The sequence below is a fragment of the Bos mutus genome, chromosome 14, assembly GCF_027580195.1.
Source record: "Bos mutus isolate GX-2022 chromosome 14, NWIPB_WYAK_1.1, whole genome shotgun sequence".
Classification (NCBI taxonomy): Eukaryota; Metazoa; Chordata; class Mammalia; order Artiodactyla; family Bovidae; genus Bos; species Bos mutus.
In genome coordinates, this window is record NC_091630.1 from 11,488,918 (window position 1) to 11,503,264 (window position 14,347).

The 14,347-nt window shown below is 38.9% G+C and overlaps 1 protein-coding gene across 1 annotated transcript in view; it reads left to right on the forward strand.

Annotated features, from left to right (window-relative positions):
- The window catches only part of CIBAR1 (CBY1 interacting BAR domain containing 1), a 25,385-nt gene continuing 11,038 nt past the window's right edge, over positions 1-14,347 (forward strand). Inside the window, exons 1-6 of the mRNA XM_070382957.1 lie at positions 1-173; positions 638-872; positions 3,433-3,501; positions 6,644-6,745; positions 8,837-8,842; positions 10,701-10,805. Coding sequence (XP_070239058.1) covers positions 148-173; positions 638-872; positions 3,433-3,501; positions 6,644-6,745; positions 8,837-8,842; positions 10,701-10,805 — 543 coding nt within the window. The 5' untranslated portion in view covers positions 1-147. The remainder of the gene's footprint in view (positions 174-637; positions 873-3,432; positions 3,502-6,643; positions 6,746-8,836; positions 8,843-10,700; positions 10,806-14,347) is intronic.

Below are 14,347 nucleotides of genomic sequence, written 5' to 3' on the forward strand. Positions count from 1 at the left end.
GTTGCCGTGGAAACTCCGAGGCCCTAGCGGCGGCGGCGGAGGCGGCGGTGGCGCACGGGGCGGGCTCTCGCGCCCCGGCGCACGTCCGGGCGCCGAGACCCTGTCGTTGGGTCTCAGCCCGGGGTCTCCGGCCGTGAGCGAGGCAGCATGTTGAGGCGCAGCTTGGAAAACCGGTAACCGCCGCCGGGGCCCGCAGCGGCCCGGGGTCCCCCGACCATACACACACACACACACACACACGCGAGGGCTCGGGTCGGGGCGCGGAGCCTTCCTCCTTGAGCCACCGGACCGAGTTAGGGCCCTCACATCGGGCTCCAAGCAGCGCCCGCCACGCTCTGGGCCGACCACACTGGGCCGCGGCGGGCCCTGGCGGCGCCTCCCCAACACGGTCCCCGGGCGCCGGCCCAACTCTGCCGCTGATCCAGCGGGGCCGCTCGGGGCGCCTGCACTGCGGGATGTGCAGGCCAGGCCCGGGATGGGGGCCCGGAGGAGACGCAGGGGTTGCTTCAAGGTTTGCGCCCGCGAAGCTGCAAACTGCGCCCCCCGGGAATGTTGGCGTCATCACGTGTAACACGAAGATGAAGTCATCTCATCAGATGAGAATGATTTGCCTTTTTTGTGTCTCCTTTCTCTCTAGGGACGCTCAGACCAGACAACTGCAAGATGCTGTCACCAATGTGGAGAAACATTTCGGAGAGCTGTGCCAGATTTTTGCTGCTTACGTGCGGAAAACCGCCCGACTGCGAGACAAAGCGGACCTCCTGGTGAACGAAATCAACGTATATGCCTCTACCGAGACCCCGCACTTAAAGCAGGGCCTGAAAAACTTTGCTGACGAGTTTGCCAAACTTCAAGATTATCGACAAGCCGAGGTATGGAATGAGGTCACAGCGTCCTGTTAATGAGTGAGCCCTGAAGTGGTGGACGGAGCCGTGAAGACGTGTAATCTACCTAACTGCAGTGGCGATCACACATTTGATGATAAACGTGCATTGTCATGTCGGTAGCATTGTGTGAGTCTTAAGGGAAGCTTCCTGTAATTTTTACCGTTTTCAAACTAACCTCTAGGGTGTCTTGAAGTCCTGAATTTCCCCACCTCATTTGCCAGCTTTTAGCCAAAGGGGTGGCTGTTTACAGGGGATAGTAAACATAGTACCCGAGGCAATAAAAGGAGCATGGCTTGTGTCTTGTATGCAGGTAGGTGTATTTTAAAGTAGTATATCTGGAGATGGAAGATATTGGGAGTGGTACTGTGTATAGATAAGTAGTAACTGGACAAGAGATCTTTGTTGCTGCTTCCGTGCACTGGAAAGTTGAGCTGTTTCATTGAGAGGAGGGGGAAAAAAAAGTGCACTGATTTCTTCTACAATCAACAGTGAAATTTTGTGAAGTTCCCCACTCCACCCAGAAAGGACAGGGGGGAAAAGATGGCGTTGTAATTGTTTAAACTGTTAAATCCCATTCACTTTTTAAAATTTTATTTATTTATTTATTTATTTATTTTTGCCTGTGCTGGGTCTTCATTGCTCCCTGGGTTTTCTCTAGTTGGGGCCAGGAGGGCTACTCTTCCTTGGAGCCAGCAGGCTTATCACACGCAGTAGCTTCTCTTGTCGTGGAGATGGGGCTCTAGGCCCAAGAGCTTCAGTAGTTGTAGCAGGCGGCCTCAGAAGTTGGTGGCATGTGGGCTTAGTGGTTCCTCTGTGTGTGGGATCTTCCCACTCCAGGGATGCAACCCGTGTCCCCTGCATTGGCGCCTGGACCCCTATCTATCCCCTGTGCCACCAGGAAAGCCCAGCCCATGACTGTAACACCTCCTTAGCACTTTCACCTGTATTTATGTTAAGGTTCAAGACTCAGGTCAGAAGTTTTCACTTTAACTTTTAACTTGTCAGAAGCTGCCGGGCTTTTGAGCTGTGTTCCTTCTTTTGTGCGTTTGGTCCTTTTTAAAAGCCTAAAACAAATTTCAGTTATCAAAAAAAACCCTTGAAATCAAAAAGAAGATAATGAAGCTATAACTTGAAGCTATAACTGCCAATGATACAGAAATTTGAGTATTAATTACTTTGGGGAAACTTGTGGGTTCTTCTCATATGGTGTTTTGTGTGTAATAAACTTTCAGCTACGTGTAACTGGGAACTTGACTGTTTCCTAGGTAGTTTATGCTCACAGATAATCCTAAAATCCTACTTTAGCCAATAATTTCAGTGCCCCTTGCTAGAAAATCTTTATGCTATTTATCGAATAGCAAAGTGAATTGATTTACATGTGTTCTCCTCTTTATTTCCCTTGCTTACCAAATGGTGGAGGTGCTAAAGAACAATGAACAAAAAAGGTAGGCTACAAAAAGGAGAACAGAAAAAGATTTAGCTAATCTTTACACTGAATAACCAGTGTATGGATTATTTGAAATGGAATAAATAATCCTGAATATTCATGGATTTGTTTTTAGGATTCCTAATATTTAAATGCTTAGTGAGAACTTGATCTCTATTTTCCTAAAATCTTTTAAAATGAAGTATTCATATACATTCTGTTTATAGAAACTAAACAAAAGTCATTTTAAAGTGATATATATACTCACTGATTATAAAAACATGTATCAGCAAAATAAAGCTTTTTTTCTGCTAGAAAAGTAATACATGTTCATTTTAAACAATTAAATATATGTCATCTTGTATTACCTATCCTGAAAAAGAAAATTTTAATGTCCAGGACTTGTTTTTCTTATATTTATACAAATAGCTATATACTTCCCTTTTTTAAAAAAATCCATTTCTTTAGTGCCTCCCACTAGTGCTATTAGTAAAAGGAGAAATTACTCAAACTCATAAATATTGCAATGTTTAAGAAAACTGTTTAGTTCTACATAAAAGAGAGATTGACCACATAGTTTGACAGCTCAGTAACACTGAGACCATTTATCTTGTTCTTTAAGCTTTGATAATTTACAAATGTCTTCCCAGAAAAAAAAAAAAATTACAGTTAATACAGTGGTCTCTAGGCTTTTTTTCTTTTCAGGATTCACTTGTTTTAAATGTTTCCAGTATGCTATATTTTTCAGCTTCGATTTCCTTATCTGGAAGGTTGGGCTGTTACGTTTCAGATATAATGTATGTAAAGTATCCATTCAAGTGGTAAACACACTGAACATTATAGCTGCAATAAAATCTGAGACACCTTAAAACTTAACAAAGCTCTGATTGCTGCTGCACACCTTCACAGTTTTTAATGTATTTGAGTTTAGATTCTGAGTATTACCAATTTCCAGAAATTATTTTTTTACTTATAAATGTTATTGAAATTTTAAAAATTTCAAATATTAATCAATATAGTGATTATGGTCCAGTTAGACAGCATAGGTTTTATTTCACAATTTAAATTTTGATATGTCTATGTTTCTTTCCAGTTATATTTTATAATAATTCTCAATAGGTTGAAAGACTTGAAGCCAAAGTAGTTGAACCTTTGAAAGCTTATGGAACCATTGTAAAAATGAAGCGAGTAAGTAAATTCATTTTTTTCAATTATTATTAGGTATTCTGGCAAAACATACAAGGTTTCCAATAACTGTCCTTTTAGCGGGGGCTTCCCTTGTAGCTCAGTTGGTAAAGAATCTGCCTGCAGTGCAAGAGAACCGGGTTCGATCCCTCGGTTGGGAAGATGCCCTGGAGAAGGAAATGGCAACCCACTCCAGAATCCTTGCCTGGAAAATCTCATGGACAGAGGAGCCTGGAGGGCTGCCGTCCATGGGGTCACAAAGACTCAGGCACAACTGAGCAACCAACACTTACTTCAGTTCAGTTCAGTCGTTCAGTCGTGTCCAACTCTTTGCGACCCCGTGAATTGCAGCACGCCAGGCCTCCTTGTCCATCACCAACTCCCAGAGTTCACTCAGACTCGCGTCCATTGAGTCAGTGATGCCATCCAGGCATCTCATCCTCTGTCGTCCCCTTCTCCTCCTGCCCCCAATCCCTCCTAGCATCAGGGTCTTTTCCAATGAATCAACTCTTCACATGAGGTGGCCAAAGTACTGGAGTTTCAGCTTTAGCATCATTCCTTCCAAAGAACACCCAGGATTGATCTCCTTTAGAATGGACTGGTTGGATCTCCTTGCAGGCCAAGGGACTCTCAAGAGTCTTCTCCAACACCACAGTTCAAAAGCATCAATTCTTCGGCACTCAGCTTTCTTCACAGTCCAACTCTCACATCCATACATGACCACAGGAAAAACCATAGCCTTGACTAGACGGACCTTTGTTCGCAAAGTCATGTCTCTGCTTTTGAATATGCTATCTAGGTTGGTCATAACTTTCCTTCCAAGGAGTAAGCGTCTTTTAATTTCATGGCTGCAGTCACCATCTGCAGTGATTTTGGAGCCCAGAAAAATAAAGTCTGACACTGTTTCCACTGTTTCCCCATCTATTTCCTATGAAGTGATGGGACCAGATGCCATGATCTTTGTTTTCTGAATGTTGAGCTTTAAGCCAACTTTTTCACTCTTCTCTTTCAATTACATCAAGAGGCTTTTGAGTTCCTCTTCACATTCTGCCATAAGGGTGGTGTCATCTGCATATCTGCGGTTATTGATATTTCTCCCGGCAATCTTGATTCCAGCTTGTGCTTCTTCCAGCCCAGCATTTCTCATGATATATTCTGCATAGAAGTTAAAGAAGCAGGGTGACAATATACAGCCTTGACGTACTCCTTTTCCTATTTGGAACCAGTCTGTTCCATGTCCAGTTCTAACTATTGCTTCCTGACCTGCATATAGGTTTCTCAAGAGGCAGGTCAGGTGGTCTGGTATTCCCATCTCTTGAAGAATTTTCCACAGTTTATTGTGATCCACACAGTCAAAGGCTTTGACATAGTCAATAAAGCAGAAATAGATGTTTTTCTGGAACTGTCTTGCTTTTTCAATGATCCAGTGGATGTTGGCAATTTGATCTCTGGTTCCTCTGCCTTTTCTAAAACCAGCTCGAACATCAGGAAGTTCACGATTCATGTATTGCTGAAGCCTAGCTTGGAGAATTTTGAGCATTACTTTACTAGCGTGTGAGATGAGTGCAATTGTGTGGTAGTTTGAGCATTCTTTGGCATTGCCTTCCTTTGGGATTAGAATGAAAACAGACCTTTTCCAGTCCTGTGGCCACTGCTGAGTTTTCCAAATTTGCTGGCATATTGAATGCAGCACTTCCACAGCATCATCTTTCAGGATTTGAAATAGCTCAACTGGAATTCCATCACCTCCGCTAGCTTTGCTCATAGTGATGCTTTCTAAGGCCCGCTTGACTTCACATTCCAGGATGTCTGGCTCTAGTTGAGTGATCACACCATCGTGATTATCTGGGTCGTGAAGATCTTTTTTGTACAGTTCTTCTGTGTATTCTTGCCACCTCTTCTTAATATCTTCTGCTTCTGTTAGGTCCATACCATTTCTGTCCTTTATCGAGCCTATCTTTGCATGAAATGTTCCCTTGGTATCTCTGATTTTCTTGAAGAGATCTCTAGTCTTTCCCATTCTGTTGTTTTACTCTATTTCTTTGCATTGATCGCTGAGGAAGGCTTTCTTATCTCTTCTTGCTATTCTTTGGAACTCTGCATTCAGATGCTTATATCTTTCCTTTTCTCCTTTGCTTTTCACTTCTCTTCTTTTCACAGCTATTTGTAAGGCCTCCCCAGACAGCCATTTTGCTTTTTTGCATTTCTTTTCCATGGGGATGGTCTTGATTCCTGTCTCCTGTACAATGTCACGATCACAAACCTCAGTCCATAGTCTACTTACTTAGTAAAAGGTACAGAGTAGTGTTCAGTGATTCTTATTACACTGAAGCATTATTTCTTAGAACTTTGAGAATAATGAAGTATTTTTATATACTACTATAGCATCATAGCATTATTTTGTTTATTGTGGAAACTTTAAAGTATTTAATATTTATAGTCATGAAGAATATATGGACAGAAATTGTTTTACTAAATATTCTTATATTTTTGTTTTAAAGCAAGCAGTAACATGCAAACTAAAAGTCAATGTGACAAAGCTTTTTTTAAAAATTTTTTCTTGAAGTACAACACAACAATTTGATGTTTGTATATATTGTGAAATGATTAAATAAGTCTAGTTCACATCTGTCACAATACATAGTTAAAAAATTTTTTTCCTTGTGATGAGAACTTTTAAGACCTAGTTTCCTAACAACTTTCAGAATGCAGTACAGTACTATTAATTCTGGTTACCATGGTAGATATTACATTCCAAAAGTTCTGTATTTAAAATCAATTTTATTGAGGTATAATTTACATGCAGTAAAATTCTCCTGTTTTAAATGTTTTAATAAATGTGTATATACATGTAACTACCACCACAAGCAAAAATTTTTATGTGTGTATATACATATATATGTATGTGTGTGTGTGTGTATATATATATATAATTTTGCACTGCAATTCTGTCACTATTTAATAGGATATTAAATACATACATGCAGATAGTCTTACATACAAAGACACACACTGGTAATGTAGTAATAATTCCAGTGGTAATGATGCCTGGATCAAATAGGGAATGTTTTTGCATTCTTAAAGAAGTGTGTATTTTATTCTTAAGTCAGAGATATTTATTAACAAAAAAAATGTCTTTTTGCAGGATGATCTCAAAGCAACATTAACAGCAAGGAATCGAGAAGCTAAACAGTTAACTCAGTTAGAAAGAACACGTCAGAGAAACCCATCTGATCGACATGTTATTGTATCCTTTGAATTTTGGTCGTTAAAAAAATATTTTGTAAGGTATGCTGTACAAAAGTAAATATATATGAAAATTATGCATTTATACTTTAAATGTGCAAAGAATATGAATATAAAGTTTGAAAAGAAACACAGACATTTAAAATGCTTACTATGGAAGTTAGTTAAAGAGAATATACAACCTAAATCAGTCCTCTTGTGTTGTTTTCCACAATAGATATTCAAAATTTAAAACACTCATACGTATAGACGTTTTATAAAGAGTACATACAAAATTCTAAGATCTTTTACATTAAAAATGATTGATGACTAAATATTAATTATAAAAGTAACTTAAAGATCTGTTATTAATCCTAATATATCAATGCCTTCTCAGCCCTGCATTTGAGAAAAGGAACAAACTATTTTTTTCCCAGTAAAATTCTCTTCGTCTTAAAAAAACAACTACTTTGTGAAACTGCAGTTATAACTTCCAGCCAAAGACCCTTAGGATATTCCAAGGTATTGAGATTCACAGCTTGACACAAGTCTTAATAGGCTTGTCTACTGTTACAGGGCTCTTCTGTTAAGAATGATTATTTCTGAAACTTAGAATGAGCCTATTCAAAACTAAACAAAAAAAGAAAAATAGCACCTGATTAATTATAAGCAACTGCGATAGGTACAACTGTATAGAAAGTACTTACTGTGGGGCTTCCCTGGTGGCTCAGCTGGTAAAGAATCCGCCTGCAATGTGGGAGACCTGGGTTTGATCCAGGGAACCTGGATTTGACCCCTGGGTGGGGAAGATCCCCTGGAGAAGGAAAGGCTACCCACTCCAGTATTCTGGCCTGGAGAATTCCATGGACTGTATAGACCGTGGGGTCGCAAAGAGTCAGACAGGACTGAGCGACTTTCATTTCACTTTCAGCTTACCCTGCTGCCTCCTTTCCCCATGCTTTCTTATGTCTCATGATTTTGACAACCTGATACTAGAAAATAAAGGACAGTCTACATATAAATGCATCCACTATATAGCATCAGAGAATATTTACCAGGATGACCCTTAAAATTACTCTGACTATTGAAACACATTAAAGTTCAGTATGTAAAATAAAGAGGTATAAGAGGCTGGGGTGAAGAAGAATCCTAGTACACTACCTGGACCCCTCCCAAGGCCCCTGGCAGCTTCTGAAAAGTTTCCTGCAGCACAGTTTGAAAAACACCAATCTGGCTCACTCTTTTATAGGCCATTTTGCACTCAGACCAATTTCATTAAATACACTGATACCTTTATTCATAAAGCATTATAATATTTTAATCAAAACTATCTCCTACCCAAATTAGTACGTTATATGATTTTGAAGAATTTTCAACAAAAGGAAGGAATACAGATCTGTGTCCACTTTCCTAAAAATAGGTGTGTAACTTTGGGCAAGTAGTTATGTGGAGTGAAAGGATTTGAGACTTCAAGGAATGAAAAACCGTTGTGGAGGGTGGTAGGAGATTAAGATACAGATGTCGCCGCTGTGGCTTCTGCTTCCTACTCTTCCCTAGTTTAACCAGCTCAACCTACCCTTCCAAATTTTAAAATGAAACTGTCAAAAAACGGGGAAGGAAAACACATGTCAAAATTAAGTGGTCATGGTAAAGAATTTCATGAGTCACATGTATTGAACTGTATTAGAAAAATACTCTGCTTGAATATTTTCATTAGTAAAAGGTTAATACACATCATAACATCTAGAAAGTTTTTCATAATAATAAATCCTATGATAGTTATATTTTTAAAAATCCGAAGCCCAGTAATAAAGTGAACTGTTTTCGATTACTGGTTATGATTAAAAGTTTGCATGTAAAATTATGCAGGAAAACTTTACACCCTCTACAGCAAATGTACACACACAGATATATATGAATATGTTTTAAAGCTTAGTTTCTTGAAATTGTATATCTGAATTAACCTAGTTTTAAGAGTATATAATCAATATAAGTTACAATTAATGTATAGTCTGATTGCAAGAGGATATAATTCTGTCAGAGCATATGATTTTAATTTATTGGAATAAATTGTTCTACTTGAAATGTGTTTTTCCTTTATGAAAAATTTCAGTCACAGGTGGGTAATAAAGTGATGTGTCAAGAGATGGATCCCCATAGTAAACCCTTTTACTTTATTTCCATTTATACATTTTCTTAAAAAGAAAGAAAGAGTGTAAATGTTATAATATTATGTGTCACAAAACTTTACTTACAACTGCAGATTTTTTCTATGCAATAATTATTAAAATGATGATATGTGATACTTTTAAGTGAACATAATACTAACATAGGAAACAAAACATTCTTAGAACTTAATCAGAAAATTGGGCCATGTTTTTAAAACATGTTTTATTCAACAAAAAATTTTCAATATTTCTGGACAACTGTTGTCATTAAGGAAGAGATATTTTAAAGAGAAATACATGCCACTAGCTATATATATTGGAGAAGGAAATGGCAACCCACTCCAGTGTTCTTGCCTGGAGAATCCCAGGGACGGAGGAGCCTGGTGGGCTGCCGTCTGTGGGGTCACACAGAGTCGGACACGACTGAAGTGACTTAGCAGCTATATATATGGCTGTTGAGCTCATGAAATGGCAACTAAAATAACCAGCTTTTTAATTTTAATTAATTTAAACGTAAATAGCTACATGTTGCTAGTGGCTACCATACTGATTGTACAGTGTGAATCTAACCAGTATGAGTACTTTGGAGCAAAGCATTAGACTTTCCATCTAATTTATTAGTTACTGGTGTGTATGTATGTCTATATTTTGTAATTAGACTTTCCATCTAATTTATTAGTTATTGGTGTGTATGTATGTCTATATTTTGTAATAAGCATTAACTAAGTAGTAATAGTGCAATGTTACTAGCTTATAAGAATATTCATACTGAAATAAGCATTTGTAGTGTATGTTCTTTGCTGCTGTTGTTCAGTCACTCGGTCATGTCCGACTCTTCGTGACCCCATGGACTGCAGCACACCAGGCTTCCCTGTCCTTCACTGTCTGCTGAAGTCTGCTTAGACTCATGTCCATTGGGTCAATGATGCTATCCAAGCATCTCATCCTCTGTCACCCCCTCTCCTCTTGCCCTTAATCTTTGCCAGCATTAGGGTCTTTTCCAATCAGGCTGTTCACATCAGGTAGCGAAAGGATTGGAGCTTCAGCATTAGTCCTTCCAATGAATATTCAGGTTGATTTCCTTTAGGATTGACTGGTTTGATCTCCTTGCAGTCCAAGGGACTCTCAAGGGTCTTCTCTAGCACCACAGTTCGAAAGCATCAGTTCTTTGGTGCTCAACCTTCTTTACATGTATATTCTACTCTACCTGATTAGGATATTATAGCAGTAGAAACATTTCATGCATTTGGGGAACTAGTATTAGTATTTGAATTAGAATTTGAAAATAGTATTTGAAAATTAGAATTTGAAATTAGAATTTGAACTAGAATTAGTATTTGAAAATACTAAAGTCACAGGTCTTTTGGCAGGACAAAGGGTTAAAGGGGAGAGAGATAGAGGAAAACGAGAGGATAGTAAATGGCAGAGACTGGAAATATGGGAAAGCAGTAGAAAATATAGAAAATAGTTTTACAGTAAATCAAACAAGGGAGATAGCGGGAAAAAAAATGGTTTGTATAAAGAAAGGGAAGGAATTTTGAGATCATGAATCATATAATCTGATAAATTTAAAGTTTTTTATTCTGTGTTTATCATATAGATCGCTTTATTTTATGTAGTAATATGTATTTTTGAGTGATATACACTTATGGCAAAAAGCCAGTCTTGCATTTACAAATGCATTTATAGTACTACATTTACAAAAAGCCAACACTGTATTTACAAAGGTAGCATTTACAGAAAGACTCAATCAAAAGGATTCTGACGATTTTTGTTTTTTGTGTCTTTGGTTGGGGAATACTTCTGTAGGCAGAAACCGAATTACAAAGAGCTACAATGGATGCTACCCGAACAACTCGTCATCTGGAGGAAACTATTGACAATTTTGAAAAGCAGAAAATAAAGGATATAAAGGTAACAAAATAACTATTAAGGTCCAAAATATGTATTCTAAATTAATTTTTTATTTAAATTTATGAAAAATTTAAATTACTGATTTTCTTTAGCACATAAGTCTGTGTGAGAAAGATATAAACAAAATATATCAAATGTTATTTTCTTATGGAAACAACCATATATAAAGGAACTACATTCCCAACCAGAGGCCAGATATTCAGATGTTATCAAAAATACTATTAACCACAGAAAAATAAAGTCTATTATGTTTTTATGTATCAGGTACTAGTCCAGGCACTTTACATAAATTACCTTTTAATCTTTATAGCAACCCCATAGTGTAGCATCTATGTATACTACGTACCAGTATCTATCTCATTCCTTTTAATGGTAGAATAATATTCCATTGTGTGGATATTACCATGAAAGTGAGGTGATTAAGCAAAGATATAAGGCAGTATCACAGCCCACAGTTCAAAGTCTGAACTATAAGCCAATTACATATTTTAAAAACCTGTGCTTTCCATGACTATACAGTATTGTTGCAGGAAGAGGGACCCCTTCCAGGGCCTGAAACTGGGCTCTTGTCTAACTCTCGGAAAAGAACTGTCTGAGGAGACACATGTGCTGGGAAAGCAAGAAGTTTTATTGGAAGGGGCCCGCGGGTGGAGAGCAGCAGGGTAAGGGAACCCAGGAGAACAGCTCTGTGACATGGCTTGCAGTCTCACGTTTTATGGTGATGGGATTAGTGTCCAGGTCGTCTTTTTTATTCGGACTCAGAGTACTCCCTGGTGGTGCCTGCCTTGTTCAGCCAAGATGGGTGCTAGAGAGAAGGATTCTGGGAGGTGGTCAGACATGTGGTATCTCCTTTTGTCTTTTCCTGAACTCTTCCTATTGTGGTGGCTTATTATTATTATTCCTTATCAGGACCTCCTGTCGTAAAACAACTCATGCAAATAGTTACTATGGTGCCTGGCCAGAGTGGGCAGTTTCAGTCAGTGTGCTTCCCCTAACACTATTACTAATTTTTTTTGGCTTGTAGCTTTCTAATTCCTACATTATCAAATAAATAAGAGTAGCTAACCACATAAACTTGCATCCACCATAGTTGAGTGTCACAGGAAGAATAGCCTTATTTTATTGTAACACATCAGTAGACATTCAGGTTACTGGACTGGAGATGGTATTTTTTTAATTGGAGGATAATTGCTTTACAATGTTGTATTGGTTTCTACCATACAACAATGCAAGTCAGTCATAATTATATATATATGCCCTTCCTCCAGAGCCTCCCTCCTAAATCCCCAAACCTAAAGATGGTCTTCAGTGACTTTTTCATCAATATTTTGGAAGGATTTGGAGGATTACTTAAGACCATGTTGTGTCCTTTAAAAAAGTCATCTAAGGATCCCTTTTCACTCACTGCAAGTTCTTCTGGAACAGCTTTTAAAGAGAAGTATTTTTTGTTATTTTTATAACTTACTAACAAGTTATCCTTCTTTCAAAAGTTATGCCCTTATCAATAAAATCCCCTTATCAGTAAAATTAGCATTATCTGCCACTTAATTGCACCATTCCTCTCTGCAATCAATGAAATATTTATTTGTCCCTTTATATTTTTTAATTTCCTATCATAGTTTCATAGGATTCCAGAACTTTGATTTTTTCTGATAGCCAGTCTCAAAGATCTCTACTTTGGTCCTGAAGGTCAAAGAAAAAAAAAGTAAGCCTGTCAATTCAGCACTCAGAGTGTAATGTAGATCGCTACTGAGGAAGAGCTCTGTAGGAGGCTGTCCTGAGACAGCCCTTTTGCTGACATTGGGGAGCACTGGCAGGGCATAACGTAACTGCCGGCATCCTCTCTTAAATTGAGGGAGAAGGGAAGGAAGGTTGAAATAATTAGCTTTAATCTGAAAAAGGAGATTGGAGACTTGTGAGATATGCCTGATTCATTGCCACCTAACGGCTTCTTTAGCGACCTGGGAGCCCGATTCCTCCCCCTACCGCTGTTCTTCATGCCTGCACACTTCTCTTTCACATATGGCAATCTTTGATCTTTGGGCTCACTTCCATGTTCTGCTTGCATGCTGGCCAACTCTACAGGGGGTTTATAATCCCATGAGCACCACTAGTTACAAAACTGGAGCAGAGACAGTGAATGTAGAATTCCCGACTGCAACCTGGGATTTCCTGACACAGCAGGACAGGGCGTAAGGCACTGCACGGTGGAGGGTGCACGGAGGAAAAACGTGCTTCCACGCTCTGCCTGCAGTCTCATGCTCCTAGAAGAGGGAGGTCTTGTGGCAGTCACAAAAAAAAAAAAGAAAAAATAGGAGAAAACCAAAAAAAAAGGAGAGATAATTCATATACCATACAATTCACCATACAGCTCAGCAGTTTCTAATATGTTCAGATACCTACAACCATCACCACTCAGTTTTGGAACATTCTTATCATCTCAGGGTGAGGCATAGGACACTTTAGCTTTTACCTCCCTGCTCCCACAGCCCCGCGGCCTAAGCAACTATCACTAATCTCATGTCTCTTTGGACTTGGCTGTTCTGAATGTACAATTCATATGAATGGAATCATAAGGTACATGGTTTTCATAACTGGTTCCTTTCACTTAGCGTGCTTTCAAGGTTTATCTATGGTATAACATGTATCAGTATCTATCTCATTCCTTTGTATGGTGGAATAATATTCCATTGTATGGATATTACCATATTCTACCTTTTCACTATCATTATTAATGATATAAACATTCATGTACAAGTTTTTGTTGAGACATATTTTCATTTCTCTTAGACATTTTTCACTTTAGTTCAACCATATACCCTGTTGAATTGCTGGCTCATAAGGTGACTCTGTCTTTAATTGTGTGAGAAACTGCCAGACTGTTTGCCAAAATGGCTATGCCACTGTATTTTCCCACCACTATTATATGAGGCTTCCGATTTCTCTGCATGCTCCCCAATACTTGTTGCTCACCAAGCTTTTTCCTTATAGCCATACTAATGAGTGTAGAGTGGTATCTTATTGTGGTTTTGATTTGTATTTTCCTGCTGATGTTTATGGCCATTTGTATATCTTCCTTGAGAAAAAAATGTCTATTCAGATTATTTTAATTGGATTTCTTTTTTATTTCATTTTTAAGAGTTCTTTTTATATTGTGTGCAAATCTTTTATCGAATGTTTTGCAGTTTTTTCCTTCCATTCTGTGAGTTCTTTTCACTATCTTGATGGTATCCCTTGAAGCACAAAGCTTTTTAATTTTGGTGAAGTCCGGTTTATCTTTGGGCTGCCCTGATAGTTCAGCTCGGAGAAGGCAATGGCACCCCACTCCAGTACTTTTCCCTGGCAAACCCCATGGATGGAGGAGCCTGGTAGGCTGCAGTCCATGGGGTCGCTAGGAGTCAGACACGACTGAGCGACTGCACTTTCACTTTTCACTTTCATGCATTGGAGAAGGAAATGGCAACCCACTCCAGTGTTCTTGCGTGGAGAATCCCAGGGACGGGGGAGCCTGGTGGGCTGCCGTCTATGGGGTTGCACAGAGT